At 36.1% G+C, this 25095-nt stretch overlaps 1 protein-coding gene across 8 annotated transcripts in view; it reads right to left on the reverse strand.

Annotated features, from left to right (window-relative positions):
• The window catches only part of TAX1BP1 (Tax1 binding protein 1), a 93826-nt gene that overhangs the window by 10050 nt on the left and 58681 nt on the right, over positions 1 to 25095 (reverse strand). For 3 of the 8 annotated variants that reach the window (XM_077856422.1, XM_077856417.1, XM_077856418.1), the window contains 3 exons: positions 23392 to 23463; positions 8341 to 8524; positions 7865 to 8013 (listed from right to left, as the gene is read on the reverse strand). In XM_077856422.1, the coding sequence (XP_077712548.1) occupies positions 7865 to 8013; positions 8341 to 8524; positions 23392 to 23463 (405 nt within the window). Of the gene's footprint in view, positions 1 to 7864; positions 8026 to 8340; positions 8525 to 21110; positions 21245 to 23391; positions 23464 to 25095 lie in introns of those variants that run through there. The other 5 variants (XM_077856421.1, XM_077856420.1, XM_077856419.1 and 2 more) reach the window with 5 other exon arrangements.

Consider the following 25095-nt stretch of genomic DNA (forward strand, 5'->3'; position numbering starts at 1 on the left):
GCTGAATACATATTCTTTTCAAGTATACATGGAACATTCTCCAGAGTAGACAACATATTAGTCTACAAAACAAGTCTCATATAACTCAAAAAGACTGAACTCATACCAGGAATCTTTTCTGACTACACCACTATGAAACTAAACATTAACCATAAGGAAAAAAAAATCTGAAAATAGCACAAATACTAAACAACAAACAGACCAAGAAATCAAAGAATAAGAAATTACAAGGAAACAAATGAAAATGACAACACAACAGACAGACCAAAATCTTTGGGATGCAAAAAAAGCAGTTCTAACAGGGAAGTTTATAGCAATACAGGCTTGCCTTAAGAAGCAAGAAAAAACTCAAATAAACCTCACCTTACAACTAAATGAGCTAGGAAAAAAACAAAAAACCAAAAGGAAGGAAATAATAAAGATTAGAGCAGAAATGAATGATAAAGAAACTAAAACAAAACACAACAAAAAACAAACAAACAAACAAACAAAAATCAATGAAACCAGAACCTGGTTCTTTGAACAACAAAAGCACCACACATACCAAAAAACACTCAAAACCCAGGAAGGACTCAAATAAAATCACAAATGAAAAGAGGAGAAATAACAACCAACACCACAGAAATACAAACAGTTGTAAGAGATTATTATGAAAAATTATATGCCAACAAATTGGGACAACCTAGAAGAAATGGATAAAGTCCTAGAAACATAAAACCTACTAAAACTAAAATCAGAAAAAACAAAACAAAACAAACAAACAAAAAAAAAAACAGAAAATGTGAACAGACCAATCATCAGCAGTGGCATTGAATGAATAACAGAAAACTACCAACAAACAAAATCCAGGACCCAACAGCTTCATAGGCGAATTCTATCAAACATTTAAAGAGGATTTATTTATTTATTTTTTTTAATTTTTATTTATTTATGAGAGAGAGAGAGAGAGAGAGAGAGAGGCAGAGACATAGGCAGAGGGAGAAGCAGGCTCCATGCACCGGGAGCCCGACGTGGGATTCGATCCTGGGTCTCCAGGATCCCGCCCTGGGCCGAAGGCAGGCGCTAAACCACTGCGCCACCCAGGGATCCCTAAAGAGGATTTAATACCTATTCTTCTCAAACTATTCCAAAAACTAAAAGAGGAAGGAAAACTTTCAAATTTATTCTGAGGCCAGAATTATCCTGATAACAAAACCAGATAAAGACATCATAAAAAAGAAAAGTACATGGGACACCTGGGCGGCTCAGGGGTTGAGTGTCTGCCTTTGGCTCAGGGCGTGATCCTGGAGTCCCAGGATTGAGTCCCACATCGGGCTCCCTGTGTGGAGCCTGCTTCTCCCTCTGCCTGTGTCTCTGCCTCTCTCTCTCTCTCTCATATGAATAAATAAAATCTTAAAAAAAAAAAAAAAAGTACAGGCTAATCTGATGAACACAGATGCAAAATTCCTCAACAAAATACTAGCAAACCGAACCCAACAATAAACTAAAAAAATCATTCACCACTACCTAGATTTTTTTTCAGAATGCAACAAGTGTGGTTCAAAATTCACAACCAATCAACATGATACATCAAATCAGTAACAGAAAAGATAAAATCTATATATTTATCAATAGATGCAGAAAAAGCATTTCACAACGTACATCCATTCATGCTAAAAAAAAAAAAACCCTCAACAAAGTAGGTTTAGAGGAAACCTACCCTCAACATAATTAAGACACATATGAAAAACCCACAGTGAAATCATACTCCTTGGAAAAAACTGATAGCTTTTCCCCTAAGATCATGAACAAGACAGGAATTCCACTCTCACCACTTTTGTTCAAACTCTACTAGAATCCTAGCCACAGCAAAGAGACAACAAAAATAAACAAAAGGTATCCAAATTGGTAAGGAAGAAGTAAAACTTTGGCTATCTGCAGATGATAGGATACTATATAAAATCCTAAAGACTCTGCCCCAAAATAACTAGAATTGATAAATGAATTCAGTAAAGTCATAGGATACAAAATGTCTTGTATCTGTTGTATTTCTATACACTAACAGTGAAACAGCAGAAAGAGAAATTAAGAAAACAATCTCATTAACAGTTGCATCAAAAACATTAAGATACTGAAGAATAAACCTAACCAAAGAGGTGAAAGATCTATATTCTAAAAACTAAAAAAACACTCATGAAAGAAATTAAGGGTGATACAAAGAAATGTAAAGACATTTCATTCTTACGGACTGGAAGAATAAATTGTTAAAATGTCCATACTACCCAAAGCAATCTACAGAAACAATGCAATCTTTATCAAAATACCAACAGAATTTTTCAGAAAACTAGAACAAAGAATCCTAAAATTTGTATAAGATGACAAAAGACCTCAAATAGCCGAAGAAATCTTGAAAAAGAAAAATAAAACTGGAGGTGTATCACAACTCCAGACTTCAAGTTATATTACAAAGCTAGGGTAATCAAAACAGTATAGTACTGGCATAGAAACAGACACATCAATGGAACAGAACGGAAAATAAACGAAAGAAAGAAAGAAGAAAGAAAGAAAGAAAGAAGAAAGAAAGAAAGAAAGAAAGAAAGAAAGAAAGAAAGAAAGAAAGAAAGAAAGAAAGAAAGAAAGAAAGAAAGAAAGAAAGAAAGAAAGACAAGAAAGACAAGAAAGACAAGAAAGACAAGAAAGACAAGAAAGACAAGAAAGACAAGAAAGACAAGAAAGACAAGAAAGACAAGAAAGACAAGAAAGACAAGAAAGACAAGAAAGACAAGAAAGACAAGAAAGACAAGAAAGACAAGAAAGACAAGAAAGACAAGAAAGAAAAGAAAGAAAAGAAAGAAAAGAAAGAAAGAAAGAAAGGAAGGAAGGAAGGAAGGAAAGGAAGGAAAGGAAGAAGAAAGGAAAGGAAGGAAAGGAAGGAAGGAAGGAAGGAAAGGAAGGAAGGAAAGGAAGGAAGGAAAGGAAGGAAGGAAAGGAAGGAAGGAAAGGAAGGAAGGAAAGGAAGGAAGGAAAGGAAGGAAGGAAAGGAAGGAAGGAAAGGAAGGAAGGAAAGGAAGGAAGGAAAGGAAGGAAGGAAAGGAAGGAAGGAAAGGAAGGAAGGAAAGGAAGGAAGGAAAGGAAGGAAGGAAAGGAAGGAAGGAAAGGAAGGAAGGAAAGGAAGGAAGGAAAGGAAGGAAGGAAAGGAAGGAAGGAAAGGAAGGAAAAGGAAGGAAAGGAAGGAAAGGAAGGAAGGAAGGAAAGGAAGGAAAGGAAGGAAAGAAAGGAAAGGAAGGAAAGAAAGGAAAGAAAGAAAGAAAGGAAAGAAAGAAAGAAAGAAAGGAAAGAAAGAAAGGAAAGAAAGAAAGGAAAGGAAAGAAAGAAAGGAAAGGAAAGGAAAGAAAGAAAGAAAGAAAGGAAAGAAAGGAAAGAAAGGAAAGAAAGGAAAGAAAGGAAAGAAAGGAAAGAAAGAAAGAAAGAAAGAAAGGAAAGAAAGAAAGAAAGGAAAGAAAGAAAGGAAAGGAAGGAAGGAAAGAAAGAAAGAAAGGAAAGAAAGAAAGGAAAGAAAGGAAAGAAAGGAAAGAAAGGAAAGAAAGGAAAGAAAGAAAGAAAGAAAGAAAGAAAGGAAAGAAAGAAAGAAAGGAAAGGAAAGAAAGAAAGGAAAGGAAGGAAAGAAAGAAAGGAAAGAAAGGAAAGAAAGAAAGGAAAGAAAGGAAGGAAAGAAAGGAAAGAAAGGAAAGAAAGGAAAGAAAGGAAAGAAAGGAAAGAAAGGAAAGAAAGAAAGGAAAGAAAGAAAGGAAAGAAAGAAAGGAAAGAAAGAAAGGAAAGAAAGAAAGGAAGAAAGAAAGGAAGAAAGAAAGGAAGGAAGGAAGGAAGGAAGGAAGGAAGGAAGGAAGGAAGGAAGGAAGAAAGAAAGAAAGAAAGAAAGAAAGAAAGAAAGAAAGAAAGAAAGAAAAGAAACCCACAATTATATGGCCAATTAATCTTTGATAAAGCAGGAAAGAGCATGCAAGGGGGCAAAAAGATCATCTCTTCACAAATGGTATTGGGAAAATGGGACGGCCACATGCAAAAGAATGAAACTGGACCACGTTCTTACAACATACACAAAAGTAAACTTAAAATGGATGAAAGTCCTATATGTGAGAAATAAAACCAGAAAAGTCCTAGAAGGGAGCACAGGCAGTAATTTCACTGACCCTGTCTGTAGCAACATTTTTCTAGACTGGTCTCCTGAAACAAGAGAAACAAAAGCAAAATCAAACCACTGGGAAAATGTTGTGGGAAGACCCTCTCTCTGTCTCTCTCTGTGTCGCTCATGAATAAATGAATAAAATCTTTAAAAAAAAAGATTTTATTCATTTATTCATGAGCGACACAGAGAGAAAGAGGCAGAGACACAGGCAGAGGAAGAAGCAGGCTCCATGCAGGGAGCTCAACGTGGGACTCCATCCTGGGTCTTCTAGGATCACACCCTGGGCCGAAGGTGGCACCAAACCGTGAGCCACCCGGGCTGGGCTGCCCTCCATTATTTTTTTCCATATTCAGAAATTGACTCAAAATAGAAAAAAAAAAAAAAAAAAAAACAACTAAATATAAGAGCAAAACTAGAGAAAATTCAGGGACAAATCTTCCTACCTATGGGGATTAGGCTATGGATTAGGCAGTGGTTTCTGAGATCTGACAACAAAAGTACAAGCAAAAAAAAAAAAAAAAAGGATAAATTCAACTTCATCAAAATTTTAAAAATTGGGGGTGAGAGCCTGGAAAGGTCAATCAGTTGAGTGTCTGACTCTTGATTTCAGCTCAGGTCATGACCTCAGGGTCATGTGATAAAGCCCTGTGTCAGGCTCCATGCTAGGCATGGAGCCTGCTTAAGATTCTCTCATTCTCCCTTCCCTCCCTTTCAATAAAAAGAAAAAGAAAAAGAAAAAGAAATCTGTTGGTGCATATACTGTATTTTTGAGTAGCAAGGGTTCAGAGCCATGGTTCCCACTGCTAGGGCACAATAACAAATTCACAGGGTACTATGGGACAGTTTTAATTTTCTAAGTTGATGAAATATGCAGAAACACTCCACTTTGTCAAATATCACTGTGAACAGCTAGTTCAACATAGCTCAGAGTTTCAACATTAGACAGTGCTACATTCCTTTCACTGACACCGTATCTTTGAGAAGCAGCTAGGATTTTGGCAGCTGCTGAAATATAAAGCATGTGCTTCGTGAAAATCAATGTGAATCAGGAAATGAAGGTAGTTTGTCCAATCAAATTCCCAAGGTTTGAGAAGCTGTACATTGGTCAATAACTACATATATCCCATTAGTAACTGCTTATTAATTTAAGAATGAAAAGTAAGAATTTTTCAACTCAGTATACACTTTTTTTCAAATGGTTACTACATTTGTTAGGAAATTGCTAAGTATTTCTTTGGCTTATAGAGTATCATAAAAAAAAAATTTTTTTACTTAGTAGTAGAAGCCAAAAATGCCATGAACTGGAAGTTTGGGAACCTCTGGTTTAGTCTATTTGATAGACTGGTAAGTGGTTAGGATCAGAGCTCCTATAGCCAAACCAATGAGGTTCATATCCTCATCTGACTGTACCCTTACCAGCTGTGTGTGATGAAACAAGCCAGTTAATCTTTGTTTCCTCCATTATAAAAGAAAGGATTGTAAGAGTTCCTACCTCACAGGACTCCTCTAAAGAACAAATGAGTTAATATGTTTAAAGAGCCATGCACTAGCTGGATAGAGAAATGTTTGGTGCATGAGCATCATCATAATTAGGATGCTATAGCTATTGCTATTGCAATTATTAGGAAAAAAGGAGTCACAAAAAGCTTTTGATCTGATTGCTGACCAGTATCTGGTGCAAAAGGGAGGAGATGTGGCAAATATATGACTGGAGTAGGTTGGAGAACAGGCAGCCTCAACCCTGACTCTGAGGTCCTATGGCTGTTAATTACTCCCAGAGCAGGGACCAGAGAAAATGAAGAAGTCAAACTCAAATCTGCTTTCTACATTCTAAAAATTACTCATTAAAATACTTCACTTGCAAGTGATTTTTGTTGCAATGACAAGGATTTTTTTTTAAAGACTAAATGTACATAAAAATTAGTTTCTGTCCAAAGTGAAAAAATCTTCTGATTGCAAAATACAATTATCCAAGGTGTGCCTATTAAGAATCCTTCCATCTCATTACCAAATCTAAGCATGTCAGCAAATGAGCACAAGACTCTAACACTGCTTCTCATGGGTTTGCAGGAGGGCAAAGCACACAGATCAGAAAGAACATTCTGCTAATTAAACTGAAGCAGATGACTACAGAAGAGAAGGGCTTGTCACATGTAACATCTGTGCCAAGAATGATCAGATTAAATATGCAAAATCTGAAGTAAAGGTGTGAAAAAGCAGTAAGATTATACTCTAGACCTTAAATAGGCTACAAAAGTTCTGACAGTTTCCCTAATTATTCCCAGTAATGGACATAGGAGGCCAAAAGGCAGGAGGGAGAAATACATTTTTCTCCATTATGGGTGTTGAGCACTAGGGCTAAAATCATGCCTGTCTGAACACTGATCAGTTTCTGCAAAGGTTAATAGCAATTAAATGCAGCAAACTAGATTAAATGAGAAACAGGTCATGCTACTGCTGTACTTGCAAAGAGCACGATAAAGCATTTCTTTTAAATTCATCTTAATGCACAGGAAATCCAAAAGAAAAAAGTGCTATGAGGAAAAGAATTTATTTATTATATGGTGAATAAATCTTAAATGAAATAAAAATAAAAATGACATGCTACACAAAGGAACTCAAATTATCTGTATTGGGTTGCTGAAAGATTATTAAATACTAATGATGCCTAAAAGACTATTTCTCGGTGGGGGGGGCTGATAATACACCTCTTTTCTAGCTAAAGATAATATAGTCTACCTTAAAATTTAAAGTGAGGTATAAATGCTAAAATGAAAAGATGCATATTGAAGAAGCATTACATGTCTTTAATACTGCTTCTTCCAACCTAGTACATCTACAAAAGAATATAGTAAATTACTTAGTAATAATCTGGGACTATAGCCAATAATAATGTATCATATACTTGAAAGTTGCTGAGACTAAATCTTAAAAGTTCTCATTACAATAGAAAAAACTTGTAACTATGTGTGATAATAGATGTTAACTATTAACTAGACTTGTAGCGAACATTTCATGGTACAAATAGTCAATCATTATGTTGTACATCTCAACTAATGTTATTTATCAATTATATCTCAAAAAGGATTCTTTTTAAAGATTTTATTTATTTATTCATAGATACATAGAGAGAGAGGCAGAGACACAGGTAGAGGGAGAAGCAGGCTCCATGCAGGAAGCCCGATGTGGGACTCGATCCCGGGTCTCCAGGATCACACCCCAGGCTGCAGGCGGCGCCAAACCACTGCACCACCAGGGCTGCCCTCAAAAAGGAAATTTTTTAGGGACTCCGGAGTGGCTCAGTGGTTGAGCGCCTGCCTTTGGCTCAGAGCGTGATCCTGGAGTCCCGGAATCAAGTTCTGCATCAGGCTCCCCGCACGGAGCCTGCTTCTCCGTCTGCCTGTGTCTCTCATAAATAAATAAATAAAATCTTTAAAAATATTTTTTGAAGATTAAACTGATAATTATTATATTGAGGTCATTCTCTGAACTTATTCTTATATTTTAGTATAAACCCTAAAGTGTAAGTCTCAAGCATATTAATGGTTGGTTTTTCAAATTTAAATACAAGCAGGTTTTTCCAAGATTTAAGAAATCACATGTATATACAAACACATACACTCTCTTTTCTATAAATATAATTCTCTACATGAAACAAAAATAAAAGGAACAGGTTCAGAAAATAGAAATGCAATTTACTTTGCTATCTTCAGGGTCTTCTAAACCATCAGGCCGACTAAGGTTTCTAGCAGGCTGGCTGCAGACTACATTATCTTCCAGTCCCCAGGAAGGTACTCTCACAGGTGGCCTTTGGATTTCATCTGGGTAAAAAGCACCATCTGCTCCATCTGAAATAAAAACTTTGGAAGTGAAACCCAGTACTATAATTAGAATCTCTGGGTATAGCTATGATAAACAGGATATAAAGAACCATTTTTGTGCATCACAAAAATGATCTTTTTAACCCAACTCATTTTTAGAAATAAGAAGCCAATCAACTACTCATTTGTGTTGAAGCACTCCTAGATGAACCTAGTTACTGTTAAACACTAAGACTACTGGTTATAAGATGTTTCTATTAGAGTTAACTGTACTAGTAGTTCTCTAATCCCATGAAGATACAAACCAAAAAACTCCATATTCAGTTAACCTCAAGTCAAAAATATTTTAATAACCTCTGGTTTCCTGTGTTGCATAAGGATTACCATACTGCAGAACTGGCTGTATATGTGGCACTGTAGCAACATGACCACTTTGCTCTGAGCATGTGTGGAGACACTGTGAGATCTTTTGAGGACTCTGGGAATTCTGACCTTCCATTTTCCTTTCTGCTTGATCTTCTAGATTCCTTTTAAGTTCCTAAAATTAACAAAAACAAAGGTAGAGAGCATTCAAATATTTTACAATAAGAGCAGCATTAAGTGTTTAGCTAAAATATAATAAAATTACTTCCCTATTATGTTTGAAGAATACAACTGAAAAGGCTGGCTCTCAACCCATTAAATATCCCTTCCACATGTAACAGCATCGGAAGGTAGAATAAGGCCCAATGTATTTTCAAATTTATCTATGCCAAGAAGCTGCCCTTTTTATTGAGCTAGGAGGAAACTGTGAATCTTCTTGCAACTTAGCTATTCATAAAAGACAAAAAGCAATCCACACTGATTCTCCAGTAAATTCTATCAAACATTTAAGAAACTTTTTTTTAAAAAATATTTTATTTATTCATTTGAGAGAGCACATGCATAAGCACAAACAGGGAGAGCACCAGAGGGAGAGGGAGAAGCAGGCTCCCCACCATGCAGAGTGTCCAATGTGGAGCTCAATCCCAGGACCCTGGGGTCATGACCTGAGCTGAAGGCAGAGGCTTAACCAACTGAGCCATCCAGGCACCCAAGACACTTATTTAAAAATACTAATCCCACATAAAGTCTTTCAAAAACTAGAGGAAAAAAACACCTCTGAACTTACTTTATAAAACCAATACTATCCTAATACCAAAGTTAAACAATGACATCACAGGAAAACTGCAGGCCTGATCCCTCATAAATATTGATGCAAAAATCTTTAAGAAATTAAATCCACCAATACTTAAAAAGAATATAATATAACCAAGTGGTTTTACCATAAGCAAGCAAATTTAGTTTAACATCCAAAAATCAATATAATTCACTATGTTCACAGATTAATGGAAAAAACAGTATGATCATTTCAAAAGATGAAGAAATATTTTACAAAATTCAACAGGCGTTCATATATGTTTTTTAAATCTCAGCTAACTAGAAATAGAAAGGAACATCCTTAATGTGAAAAAGACACTTCAAAACCCTACAGTGAATGTTAATGGTAGAAAAACTAAATGATTCTACCTAAGAGCAATAATAAGCCAATGTCTGCTTTCCCCACTTCTATTCAACATCATACTGGAGATTTTAAACAGTGAATTAAGGCAAGATTAAGGCAGATTAAAAAGGAAGACGTAAAATCGTCTTTATATAGAGGATCTGATCATATATGTAGAAAATCCTAAAGAATCTACAGAACTAGGAGAATGAGTAGATTTAGCAAAGTGGCAATATACAAGATCAATATATAAAATCGATTTTCTATATATAAGCAACAGAATTGAAAAATGAAAATTTTAAACACACCATTTATAGTAGAGTCAATATTAAAATACTTAGGAAAAAATTTCATAAAAGATATTGAAGGTCTGTACACTAAAAACAAGCACCCTGAGAAAAATTAAAGAGAACTTCAACAAGTAGAAAAATATACCACATTCATGGGTTAGAAAACTTAGCATTTTTATAAATTCCTCCCAAATTAATCTATACATTCAATACAACCCAATAAAAATCCCAGCAGGCTTTTGTATAAATTGACAAGCTGAAACAATGACTGAAATACAAATGTCCTGTAATAGCCCATTTTTAAAAAGAACAAAGTTGGAAGACTTACACCTGATTTCAAGGCCTCTATTAAAGCTATAAAATCGAGAGAACAGAATGTAAATAGATCATAAATGGATGAACACACAGATTAGGAGCTGACAAATTTTTTCCTTTATAAGGTCTGATAGTAGATACTTTCAGCTTTGTAAGACAGTCTGTCACAACTACTCAAATCTGCCTCTGTTGTTTTAGCCACAGGTAATGCCTAAATGAATGGCATTGTCATATGCTAATAAAACTTTATTTACAAAATAGATCATGAGTCATATTTGGCTTGTAGATGTTAGCCGGCAGACCCCTGATATAAATCTATAAAACAGGGATGCCTGGATGGTTCAGTGGTTGAGTGCCTCCCTTCAGCTCAGGGCATGATCCCAGGGTCCTGGGATCAAGTCTCAACATTGGGCTCCCTATATGGAGTCTGCTTCTCCCTCTGCCTATGTCTCTGCCTCTCTCATGTGTCTCTCATGAATAAATAAATAAAACCTTTAAAAATTAAAAATAAAAATAAATCTATAAAACAAAAGACAGAGTCCAAAAATATATCCATATTCAATTTTCAACAAAGATGTAGTCAGTGAAGGAAAAGGATAGTCTTTTAAACATTAACTTAAAAAACTGGGTATCTAGGGGCACCTGGGTGACTCAGTCGGTTAAGTGTCTATCTTCAGCTCAGGTCATGATCCCAGGGTCCTGGGACAGGGCCCCTCATGGAGGCTTCCTGTTCAGCGGGAGTTTGCTTCTCCCTCTCCCCGTGCCCCTGCCCTGCTCATGCTCTCTCAAATAAATCTTTAAAGAAAAAACAAAAACAAACAAAAAAAAAAAACATGGCTGTTTATACATTTTGACTATATATCATACCATACAAAAAATTTATTTTAGTATTTTAAAGTTCACAAGGCTTGAACTCAACAACCCTGAGATCAAGACCTGAGCTGAGATCAAGAGTTGAATGCTTAACAGACTGAGCCACCCAGGTGCCCCCCCACCAAAAAAATTTTAAGTAGATCATAAATCTAAACATAAGAGCTAAAGCTATAAATCTAGTGAAAGAAAAAATAGGGGAAAATCTTTATAGTCTTGGATTAGTCAAAAATCTGTTAAGATAGGGCACAAACAGCATGAACCATTAAGAAAAATACTGCTAAATTAGACTCTTCAATATTAGAAGCTTCTGCTCTTCAAAGATATTTTTAAAAATGAAAAGGCACTGGAAAACAGTATGGAGGTTCCTCCAAAAGTTATAAACAGAGCTACACTATGACCCAGCTATTGCACTACTAAGTATTTACCCAAAGGATATAAATGTAGTGATCTGAAGGGGAACCTGCACCCCAATGCTTATAGCAGCATTGTCCACAATAGTCAATTACGGAAAGAGCCCAGATGTCCATCAACAGATGGGTGGATAAAGAAGATGTGGTGTGTATACACACATACACACTGGAATATTATTACTTGGCCATCAAAAAACAAAAAATCTTACCATTTCCAATGATGTGGAAGGAATTAGAGGGTATCATGCTAAGAGAAGTCAATCAGAAAGACAATTACATGATTTCACTCATATACAGAATTTAAGAAACAAAACAGCATCATAGGGGAAGGTAGGGAAAAATAAGACAAAATCAGAGAGGGAGACAAACCACAAGAGATTCCTAACTATAGGAAACAAACTGAGGGTTGTTGGAGGGGAGGGGCTTGAGGAGTGGGGGAGATGGAGAGGTAGAGTAAGTGGATGATGGGCATTAAGGAGGGCCCTGGGCACTGGGTGTTACACTCAAGTGATGAGCCACTGGGTGAGCACTGGGTGTTACACTCAAGTGATGAGCCACTGAACTTTACTTCTGTAACTAATAATAATTCTATGTTAATTAACTGAATTTAAATAAAATTTAATCACAAATAAATAAAAATGAAAAGGCAGGCTACATATTGGAAGAAAATATTTCCAAGACATATGAAAAAGGAATTGTATTTAGAATATATAAAGAACTCCTAAAACCAAATACAACCAACAAAGATAATCCAATTAAAAATAAGTAAAAATCTCAACACTTCACAAAAGAATATATATGAATGGGGGTACCTGACTGGCTCAGTTGGTAGAACATAAAACTCCCTCTCAGAGTCATGAGTTTAAGCCCCACATTGGACTACTTAAAAATAAAGTATATATGTGAATGGCCTATAAGCACATGAGAAGATGCCCAGCACCATTAGTCATCAGGGAAATTAAAACTTCAACACTGCACACCCACCAGCATGACTAAAATTAAAACTCAATAATACCAAGTACTAATGAGGCTATAGAGCAACTGGAATGCTCACACACTGCTAGTGGGAATGCAAAATGCTACAGCTACTTTGAAAAACAATGTAGCTGCTTGTTAAAAACATACTCATCATGTAAGAAAGCAATTCTATTCCTAGGCATCTACTTGAGAAAAATGAAAACACAGGTCTACAAAAAGACATGAGAATGTTCAAAGCATTATACATAGCAAAACACTAGAAATAATCCACATGTCCATCAGCTGGTTAAAGGATTCATGTCCAACTAGTGAATGGGTAAATTCTGCCTGACTGCATTTATATGAAATGCTTAGAAAAGGTCAAACTATATAGTAGAAGGTAGATCAGTGATTGTCTGGGACTGAGGACAGCTGAAGGAGTTGACTAAAAAGCATGAAGAAACTTTGTACAGTACTAGAAACATTCTACAGTCTGAACATAATGGTATTTACAGAACTATAGAGAGTCACCATAATCCATCAAACTGCACTTAAAATAGGTGGGTTTTATTACATGTAAACTGCACCTCAAAAAAGCTGTTTAAAAAAAAAACAAATTTTAACAAAGGATGAGAAAATGGAAAATTTCATCTGTAAAACTCAGCTGGTTTTGCTGAATGTCATCCCAAGAGAATAGAGATGAGATTCTGGTCAGCAAATTTTTACCTATATAAACGACCATCAAATGAAGTAACCTTAAAACAGAATAAGTCATTATCACTAAAAGCAAAACTGATAAACATGAAAAATTCAAATCAATTTAGGTTTGAGAAGAGATACAGCAATTAGAAGTTCCTCCTAAGCATGTGAAAAGAGTACAGAAGATATGTGAACAACATTATTGCAGGATTGGTTAAATGACTGATATGGCTAGAGCATAGGCTTCATGTGAAGAACGAAAGAAAAGACAAGTTGCAAGCCAGATATGCCATATCTATATCATAGTTTACTACAATGGGCCTATCAGTGTCTGAACAGTCATAAGATGGTTCTTTAGTGAGGTTATTGTAGCAAAACTATACTGGGCACACTTGAAATTGGTTATACTTGAAATCATAAATAGGGGGATGGTATGACAATGGAAAGACTGGAGTCAACTACCTGGGTTTGCTCATCAGCCCCAACAATAATAACCCTGAAGAACTTACTTTCTCCAGCCCTAGAGGAATACTGAGAAATTAGAGTGTTTTTAACACAGCAGGTCCTCAATGGAGGTTCCTTCATCTCCTGCCATGACTCAAGAAGTGCTGTCATGTAATTCACAATTGTGAAAGTGCAATGTGAGTAGAGAAAAAGTGAGAGTAAATTTAAAAAATATTTCAAAGAAGCGTCAAGAAGAAAAGGGCATGAAAGTAGCAAAAGATGTAGATAGGATAAACTGCTAAAAAAAATTTTTAAACTAACTTGAAAGAATATGGTAAAATTCTTCTCTAAGCAAACTACTTAAATTGAGTCAAGGGTTTCATCAAAAGATTTATGGTACAGTCAAGCAACTTCATAGAGATTCCAACATAATAAAGAGTTCCCTCTAAGTTAATACTCCTCTCTTCTACCATGAGAGATGCAATAAATCTCCTGCAAATAGGATACAGGGTAAGAAAAGGACCAGTAACAAGCAGCTTTGATTCCTCATTAGGGAAACTGGAGGTGGGGTAAACAGAACACAGGGACATGAACAAGACAGCTATAAGTAGGTTGTTTGGTAAATTGGAACACTGAGCTGTTGACTTAGTGAATATTCTGAAATTTGCATTCACAACACTCCCTAAAGGGTCCACATTTAGAATTCAGAAAATAAATGAACTTATATGGGGAAAATAAATTTTTATCTTTTCACTAACTTCTAACTGAAATTTAGCATTTTCTTCAATTACCAATGTAGGCAAAATAGCACAGCCATAGTTGTAGTACCTTTAACTTTTTCACCTACAGAATCACCAATATATTCACTTCATATTATAGTCATTGCAAGCATCTCAAAACAACCTTTATACTTCACTACCTTGAACTTATGGTAATTATTAGACAAGCTAAATCTTATTTAACATTTTTAAATAAGCACATATACTACTGTCACATAGATCATAAATTTGGGCTTTTTAAAAAAGATTTTATTTAAGGGGGACAAGCAGGTGAGAGGCAGAGGGAGAAGCATCCTTACTGAGCAGGGAACCCAACGTGGGGCTCAATCCCAGGACCCTGAGATCATGACCTAAGTCAAAGGTCTGAGCCACAACAGGCTGAGCCACCCAGGCACTCCATAAATTGTTTAAATATTTTGACGAAGGATACCTGGGTGGCTCAGGGGTTGAGCAACTTCCTTTGGCTCAGGGTGTGATCTGGGATCGAGTCCCACATTGGGCTCCTTGCCGGGAGCCTGATTCTCCTCCCTCTGCCTGTGTCTCTGCTTCTCTGTCTCTCTCATGAATAAATAAAATCTTTAAAAAAAAAAAATTGTTGATGACTTTCTTATAACTCGTTTCCTTTGTGATTCTATATGTTTTGCTTTATTCATTTAAAAATATTTCTGGGGTACCTAGGTGGCTCAGTCAGTTGAGTGGCCAACTCCTGATTTCAGCTCAGGTCATGATCTTGGGGTCCTGGAACCAAGCCCCACATCTGGTTCTACACTTAGCAATGACTCTCCTTGAGATTCTCTCTCTGCCTCCCCCCCGCCCCCCAACACTGTCACTCTTTAAAATAAATAAATCTTTTAAATGATATATATTTTTCTGAAAACAGACCTAACCAGACTATCAAAAGGCCCATAGAATAATAATGGTCAAGAAATCCTTTAAGACCTCCTCTACCTTCAAAAACATGCATGACATGAGTATGGCTAATTTACCTGAGCATAGTATTAATAATGGCTATTTATAATTCTCCTAAAATAAAAAGCCTCCACAATTTAAGAAATAGATTTTGTTAGAAGTCCTCTCTTATATAGTTCCAGTGCACTTAAGTTTGATTCGCTGGTTTTGCCTTTGCTAGAGTGCCAAAAACTTTTTTGTTTCAAGGCCCCAGGATGGCCCACAATAGCACTGGTTTTATAAATAAACCCACAAACAAGGATATCTCTGGTACTCCAACTGTTAAATAGGAGGAGTAATATATTTCTCTTTTTTGGGGGGAAAAATTTTATTTATTTATTCATGAGAGACACACAGAGAAAGGCAGAGATATAGGCAGAGGGAGAAGTAGGCTCTCCAGAGAGGAGTCCGATGTGGGACTCGATCCCAGGACCTGGATCCTGTCCTAAGCCAAAGGCAGATGCTCAACTGCTGTGCCACCCAGGCGTCCCAATTTATTTCTCTTACTGTCACATGAGGATGCAGTAAGAGTAATGGAGAAGAACAGACATTAAGTGTTTTGAAATCATTACAACTCAGAACAAGTTGTTCAAAGTATTATAGAATTCTCATAACCTCCTTTTATCACTCCCAGATAGCCTCTAAGTTACAGCTAAAGAGGTAAACATATGGCAGTCTGTATGACTTTTATTATAAGATCAGTTGTTGGGGTCATGATTATTTAATCACCATGCTATTGCTATAACACTTCATTAGAGATAGCTCCCACTAATCATTTCTAAGTATATATATTACTTTTCCATCCTCAGGTGGTAGGCAGATCCAGGGGGAAAAAAAAAAATCACTAGTCAAGTATCTGATGTTAACAAATATTCTGAAATAGTCTTTAAAACATTTTTTGGGCAGCCCAGGTGGCTCAGCGGTTTAGCGCTGCCTTCAGCCCAGGGCCTGATCCTGGAGACCTAGGATGGGAGTCCCACGTCAGGCTCCTGCATGGAACCTGTTTCTCCCTCTACCTGTGTCTCTGCCTCTCTGCGTCTCTCTCTCTCTCTGTGTCTCTCATGAATAAATAAAATCTTTAAAAAAATAAATAAAACATTCTTAATTTTATTATTTAATAAAGTATTTCCTACAATGTTTTTTTAAATCATTTTTTGTCATTTTTCTCTTGCTTCATTATTTTCTTTATTCTCCCACTTTCAAGTATCTACTTAGGGATTTATGCACAATATCTGAAATAGTATAAAGATATGAAAATGTTAATCCTAAATAGTAGTTTTGGAATGACATGAAAACATAAGATATTTTAAGCTATTAAGTTTCTAAAGGAATTTAAATCAGTAGGGTTTTTAATCCTAGGAGATATACTACTTCATACTACTAGTTATTTTACTCAAACACATGTTCAACAAATATTTACTGAATACAATGAAGCAGGCACTAGAGATTCCAGGATAACCAAAACACACAAAAATTCCTTAGCCCAAATGGAGCTTATATTCTAAAGGAAGGAGGACAATAAACAAATAAAATATATATTCTTAGTGATAATCCTTTACTCACTCATAGATCTATGTCTGGATCTAGGTTTTAGTGATAAACAAAAGGGGCTTAATCCTACTAACTCTAGAATACTGGGGTAGGGGTGAGGGTTCTGAGACAAAACTGGGGGAGATAAACATTAAGCAAGTTGTTAAAACAGCAAATAGAAATTCTTATAAATACAGACTTTTGAAGTAATATAAAACTATAGTGGTAACAGAAAATCAAGAGAAACTCAAGAAGACAGGAAGTAGAAAGCAAACTGCCCTACTTTATTGTACCCTGACAGGGCAGGGTATTAACTGACAATGAAACTGTTGGTCCCAGTACATTTCTTTTACCAAATGTTTTTACAAGCAAATGCTATACAGTATGTATATTTGCCCCATTAATTCAACTAATATTTATAACTTTAAATATCAGGCACTCTATTAGGAGCTAAAAAGACCATGGTGAATAAAATAGGTACAATTCCTATCTTCATGGATTTTACAATTAAGCAGAGAAGGCAGATGTTGAATAATCAGAAATAAGTATTAATTAGAAATTATGGTAAACGCCATATAATAAAAGTACAGGTCCCAGATTTGAGTTTAATAGAGGCACTACATCAGAGTGGAAGGTCAAAGAAGGCCTTACTGAAGAAAAAATCAATATGGGACTTGAAGGATGAGTCAACAGTTGTGTTACAGGTGGGGTGCCTGGGTAGCTCAGTCGATTAAGTGTCTGACTCTTGGTTTTGTCTGAGGTACTGATCTCATGGTTGCGGGATCAAGCCCTATGCCGAGCTCCATGCTCTGTGCGGAGTCTGCCTAAGATTCTCTCCTCCCACCACATTCTTTAAATAAAAAAATAAATTTTTAAAAAGTAGTTACAAATAAATATTTAGAGGGAAGTAATAAAAATTCTGGGATATACTTGAAAAAATATCAGAGGGGGGAGAGGAGGAATGCACAGATAAGACAGCCATAAAATATAACAATTATCAATGTTGGGTGAGGAGTACACAAAGTTATTATTCTCTCTACATAAACATATGTCTCATATATTTAAACTCTTCTTTAAAAGAAAGTCCAACTAAGTAACAAAAAAAATTATAAGCAGGAATATTCCTAGCAAAAGAAAAGAATGAGAGCCCTTGAGAAAATAAAGCAGTTGGTGAGCTGTAAAGCCTGGGTGACTAGAACCAATTCTTTTAGTGTGGTTCCCAGAGCAGCAGCATGGAACTTAGAAATGCAAATCTTCAGCTCCACTACAAACCTACTAAATTAGAAACTTTGGGAATGGACCCAGGAATCTATGTTTTAACAAGCAAACAGGTGATTCTGATGCAAGCTCAGGTTTGAGAACTATGGGGACTGACTCTACAACACAGGATAGTGAAACAGAACACTGTAACTTAAGACAAGAATAGAGAGATAAATGAAGGCTGTCATACAAAGTATCATAGGCTATGTTAAGATTTTGGGGTTTTATCTTAAGTACAGAGGAAGCCCATTTTGGAGCTTTAAGCAAGGGAGTGATCAGTTTTTACATTGTTAAAGGTTACGTTATGAATAATCTTTCTTTACTTGAGGCAAGAGAAGGGGAATGACCTCATGGAAGATGGCAGAGGGAGACATGTGTCTGTTCCCTGTTCTAATAACTGCCAAGGAACTGAATCGTAACATCACGTGAGTGAACTTGGAAGTTTCATGAGATGACTGAATCCCATTTGATACCCTAGTTGCAGTCCTTTAAGAGGTCTAAAGCCAGAGGACCCAGTTAAGCCACACCCAAATTCCCCACTCACAGAACCTGTGAGATAACAAATGTTTTAAGTCATTAAATTTTGGGGAAATTTGTTAATGCAGCATAATACAGCCACTATATTATTGTACGTGATTTCAGCCATTTATTTATATAATAACTTATAAATGGTCATAATCATTCAGGACTCTCTGGTTCTATCCTGTATAAAACTTCAAAATAAATATATATGTATATACAAAACATAACATTTTACATATAAATATGAATTGCAAGGTATGTAATTACATAAATTTTATACACTCATGTATAAATTATACATATAAAACTTGCAGATATAAAATTTGTTTTATATATGTAAAATATAAAAGTATCTTGACTGCTTCTCTCTAGCATTAATCTCTCTAAGCAAAATACCACTTAGAGCTGGATTTCTTAGTTAACAATACTGAAAGTAAATCCACATTTTAACAAGTCTGAAGCATTTATTTATTTTTAAAAGACTTTATTTATTCATTAGAGACACAGAGAGGGAGACATAGGCAGAGGGAGGAGAAACAGGCTCTATACAGGGAGCCTGATGCAGGACTCAATCCTGGGATCCCAGGATCACGCCCTGAGCCGAAGGCAGAGACTCAACCACTAAGCCACCCAGGCATTCCTATCTGAAGCATTTAGAAAATATATTTATATTTTTTGCCAACTTGTCAGATCTGATTAGAGAATCATGGTTTGCAATACACCTAATCAAAACTTATACCAAAAATTTTTAAAATAATTTTCTTACTCTTAATTTGTGTTATTATTTTAATTATCTTCATTCCATTGTTTATTTGCAGGAATCTTTTTTTTTTTTTTTTTTTTTTTAAGATTTTTATTTAGTTATTCATGAGAGAGAGAGAGAAGTAGAGACACAGGCAGAGGGAGAAGCAGGCTCCATGCAGGGAGCCCGACAGGGGGACTTGATCCCACGACTCCAGGATCACACCCTGGGCCAAAGGCAGGCGCTAAACAGCTGAGCCATTCCGGGATCCCCCGCAGGAATCTTTTTAACCCACTTGCCATTTTGTGTTACCGAAAATAAAAAACTATTTGAACATAATATGCAAAAGTAGAGGAGGAAGAAAAAAAAAAAAAAGAACTTCAAACAATCACCAATTCTATTCCTAACAGGTTTCTTTCTCATGGTGTTATAATGCTAGCAATTCTGAAATTATTTTATGTAGATTACTGGATTTAGCAAATGAATACATGTGTTGGTATTATTGGATGCCAGGATTCTGGAAAGAATACAAATAGGAAATGAGGAAGACAAGGAAGAACCATGTGGAGTTCAACTAGAACGCATATCTGAAAAGTTTCTTAGTTCTGCCCACTGAAAAGATCTAGAAGCAATGATCATCAGTAATCATGGACAAACCTAGAGCCCATATTTTGGTTTCTAAATACCATGTCCCACTAATAATGAACCATAAACTCGTTGGAGAAAGAATTCAAGGGTTGGATGAGGGCTTCTTTCTTACTTAAGAAAAAAAAAAAAAGGACAATTCCAAAGATGAATAAAGGAGGAGGATATAAGACAAGCTAGAATATCTTGCAATGCTGGAAAGGTATTAAGTGTTCAAAAACATCAACAATACCCCCTTTAGATACAGAGCATATCAGGAACCTCCTTGAAAATGCTCCCACTGACCAAATCTAGGGTTGCAGGAACATCAAAATAAGAACAGTAATAAATTCTGATCTACTAAGGAGTTCATACTGATGACTGTCAGGTAAAAAGGTAAATAGACAGATGGACAGAGACATCAAAATATACATCAAAAGACAACTGGGTGGCTCAGTGGTTGAGCATCTGCCTTCAGCTGGGGGCATGATCCTGGGGTACAGGGATCAAGTTCCACACATCAGGCTCCCTGGGGAGGGCGGGGGGCGGCGGTCAGTGGCCCTGCATCGCCCTCTGCCTATCCTTCTCTGTGTCTCTCATGAATAAATAAAATCTTAAAAAAATATATATAAATCAAAAATACACTCATACATACACGGATATAAAAAATGTATTTGGCTTTGTCCCTGGTTCCTAGAATTCTAAAACTCCTAGAATTTTCTAAATAATAGGAGTGTCTTGTCATGTATAATAAAACTCCGTTAGGCTAATTTATGTTAACAAGGTTCCACCAGAATGACCAAGCACATGACTACAGAGAGTTGGAAATTTAGTGCCATGTCCTCACTCCACACCACTTCTACACTTTAAGGGATAGGAGTTAAAACTCTTGGTCAATGATTTAGTCAATCATGCTGTTATACTGAAACCCCAGATTTGAAACTCTTAAAGTTTGGAGAGCTTCCAGTTGGTAAATATATCACTGTGCTAAGACAGTGCCAGGCTAAAGAGGGTAGGAAAGCTCTGTAGTACCTCCCACCTTGCCCTATATATCTCCTCCATATGGTTTTCCTGAGTTGTACCCTTTTATAATAAAACTTTAGTGCTCACTTCAGCAGCACATATAATAATAAAACTTTATAATAAAACCTAATTTTAATAATAGTGCCTTCTTGAATTATGTTAAGTCATTCTAGCAAAATAACAAACCTTCTGGGAGGGTACAGGAGGGGAGGAAAGTTGTGGATCTGAGCCCTTAATGTAGATCTGCACTAACTCCCAAACGGCTGATGTAAGATTTCAACTGAATTGTAGTATACCAGGCTGATGTCAGATAACTGTTCCTGCAAAATAAATGAGGATAAAGGAAGGTTCTTCTTCTTCCTTATACTAGAAAGCCATGGGGCAATAGGGAGGAAATGATGGATTTGAAAAGTCAGAATTCTATTAACTATTACACAGCAATGTCACCCAACCTGAAGATCTGAATGGTCATCCTCTTACCATGTATTATTTCATAGTATCACTGATCACTTGGAAAGTTATTGACTGGTTCACTGAGTTACACAGATCTGCCAAATGCTGACACACTTCACTGAAGAATTTTTAATTTTTCCAATTTTTAATTTTAATCAGTCTTAATATTACCACTCCTCTCATTAGAAAAGTAAGTAAGCATTGGAAGGGCGCCTGGATAGCTCAGTAGGTTAAGCTGCTGACTCTTGATTTCAGTTCAGGTCACGATCTCAGGGTCATGGGATCTACCCACATGTCAGGCTACCTGCTCAGTAAACAGTATGCCTGAGGATTCTCTCTCTGTCCGACCCCCCGCCCCCCCTTGCATGCACACACACACTCTCTCAAATAAACCTTTTTTTAAAAAAAAGAAATTTTGGGAATTATCAAGTTCATGGTAGCAGATACAAGGTTCCCAAAACTGTAGTTTTTGCTTAGAAGTTTGAATTTTATCATTGGCAACAAATACTACCAACTGTTTTTCCATAAGGTAACAGACTCACTTCATTTCTTTTCAAGAAAATATCTGCCAAATATCCTACTTTCAATAACCAAATTTTGTCTATTAGCCATTCTTTAATACAGAAATGATATACTAGTTCAGCTCACACCCAAACAACTCACAAGTTCTTCACCTTAAGATAACCATACTTCATTAGGTAGAAGTACCTGGTTGGGGGGTGGGGGGTATTTCCCATTTCATCACACAGAATATTAAGATGTGCACCCCCAAGGTCAAGCTTCAATAAGATTATTATTTTACTGTTTCATCATAAGTGAAATCGGCTTTTTCTTTTTTTTTTTTAAACTGTGAATGCAACAGTTAAGATGAAGATGATAACTACACTAATGTACTTTGGTTCAACTGCCTTGATTCAAAACTAACTCACCAATACTTACACACCAGCATGTAACTGTAACACAGTGAGGGGAGGAGAATATACATATTCATTCATATTTATATAATATATATTTATATATTACTATATTTATATATAAACACAATGGGGAATAAATTTTAAAATATAGTATTGTGAAAATAGTTTATTTTGTAGACCTCTGGAAAGGGGATGCGGACCTCCTAAAAGACCTTACACCACACTCTGAGAAATGTACTACAGCATGTTTTACATTATAGATGTATGCTCAGTTTCAATGTCAGGGGACACTATAAATCATTAAACAACTTGAAAATGTTTCCTATCACAAAAGAAAACCAGATAAAGACAATAGCATATATAATTTTTAAATTTTTTACTCTTCCTAAATTTAAAATTTAAAAATGCTTATTGTTACATATAAAATACGTAACAAAGACCAAGTTAAATTTCAACACTTAAGCATTTTTCTCATATTATGAAGTAAAATATTTAAAATTATTATTTAAGGATGGCTGGATGGCTCTGTCCATTAAGTGTTCCACTTGATTTTGGCTCAGATCATGATTTCATGACACTGAGATCAAGCCCTGCATTGGGCTCTGTGCTGGGCGTGGAACCTACTTAAGATATTCTCTCTCTCTCTCTCTCTCCCCTACCCTCCCCAACTCTGTTGCATCATCTCTAAAATTAAAAGTTTTTAAAATAAAAATTTTTCACTAAAAACATTCTCTAAAACATTTGCTATTAGTTAAATACAAGCTAACAAAAATATTCTCTACTCTGTTTCAGTCTTTAACTTTTTTTCAAAGCCACCCTCACATGACTGTAAGATGGGTCTTCATAAGGCTGTGGTATCATTCACTATCATATGAAGATTTTTTTAAAGATTTTTTTATTTTTTTTGAGAGTGAGTGCATTCGAGAGCACAAAAGAAGAAACAAGAATCTCAAGCAGACTCCATGCTGAGAGCAAAGGCCCAAAGAGAGCTCAATCGCATGACCCTGAGACTATGAGCCAAAACTAAGAGTTAGACACTTAACTGACCGAGCCACCTAGGCACCCCGGCAAGATTTTTTAAGTACACTGTTCAATACCTTTTCCCTGGACAGGTTTTCCAAACGTGAAGTCAGACCATTTATTTCTTTGTCTTTCTCTGCCAATTGAAGCTGGAAAAAAGAAAATCATCATTAATCTTTTTCATTATCTACTCTCTCCTTATGTGCCAAGAGCTAGTCTATAATACTCTATCAAAATAAAACCTATTACCATACCCGCGTATTTTCCTTGGTGTATGTCTTTGGACATCTCTGAATTACTTGTTATTCCTGACCAACTTCCCTTACTCGTACAACTTCTCCCATAGTTTATGTAAAATTTCGCCCACGGTGTCATCTTCTCTTGCTCTTTTTTGTGTCCACTTCTTCACAATTAGAAATATGAGTGTTCTCCAAAGTTTTTTCTTTGGCTTCTCTATTCCCCCTGAAAACTCCCTTTTTCCTATGCCTTCACAACTATGATCCTCATGGGAATAAAGCACTAATATTAATTCACATGGCATACATCTTTCTTTCCCAAGTTTCAAACCCGTCTTTTCAATCTATCGGTGGCATCTTTTCATTTCTTTCTGCGTTCTAAGGGCAAAAGGTCCCAAAGCTACTTTAATAATTTTGTTAAAGAATATTATCAGTATCAGAGCCACTGTGACTGAAGCTAGAAAGCTATGTTACAATATTTTCTCCTCTTCTTCCACTCAACATTTTCAATTTCTTAAGTCATTCATTCACTTAACAATCACATTATAGATACAAACACAAATAAACCTATTTTTCAATAATTTTTCCCTAAGGATCCCTTTCAGAGCTTTACTTGATAGACTCATGTCCTATTCAGTAATAAGTGATCAGGGAAGGTACCCAAGAGGGTAGTCTTTACCAAGTAATTCTGAAAATACTTCAGATTTTCTTATCCTCAAAACCCTCCCCACCTGTAAGTCCGCTCAGGGTTACCAAATTGTTTTCAAAAAGACCTACTATAGTTAGGTCCCTTTACTTCTAGAAAAAAAAATTTTTTTTAAGATTTTATTTATTTATTCATGAGAGAGAGAGAGAGAAAGAGAGAGAGAGAGAGAGAGAGGAGGCAGAGACACAGGCAGAGGAAGAAGCAGGCTCCATGCAGGGAGCCCGACGTGGGACTCGATCCCGGGTCTCCAGGATCACACTCTGGGCTGCAGGCGGTGCTAAACCACTGCGCCACTGGGGCTGCCCTACTTCTAGGAAATTTTTAATAGCAAATAGCACTCAAATTCCATTTTAGGCCTTCCGAAACATGGCTTCAATCTCTTTCAAGTCGAATCTACTCCATCATAGACATTAAAGTCCTATTACTCAAGATTGCTCAAAATTTCCAGGCTACGCTCTCTACTTTTCACTTCCAAACCTGTATAAATGTTTTTCCTGTTTAGAATGCTGCTTCTTTCTTTTCCCAGCTCTGCTTCTCCTCCCTCCAGTTTGGTCTTTCAAAGGTCGGGTTTCTCCATGTTTAACTCCTAAATATTCCACTGGAAACAGCCCTAAGATACTTCATTAGACTTATTATTCATGTAGAACTTCCTCCTACTTTGTCTTGTCTAGTGAGTAACTGTGTCTAAATAGTAGAAAATACGGGAAAGGACACTAAACAAAAAAAAAAAACAAAACAAAACAAAAAAAAAAGCTAAGCACCTTTACCAGATACATAATCTATGTTAACTAAGATGCTCACTATTATGAACCAAATGAACTAAACTAGTCAGCTTCCCA

The sequence above is a fragment of the Canis aureus genome, chromosome 18 (assembly GCF_053574225.1).
Source record: "Canis aureus isolate CA01 chromosome 18, VMU_Caureus_v.1.0, whole genome shotgun sequence".
Taxonomy (NCBI): domain Eukaryota; kingdom Metazoa; phylum Chordata; class Mammalia; order Carnivora; family Canidae; genus Canis; species Canis aureus.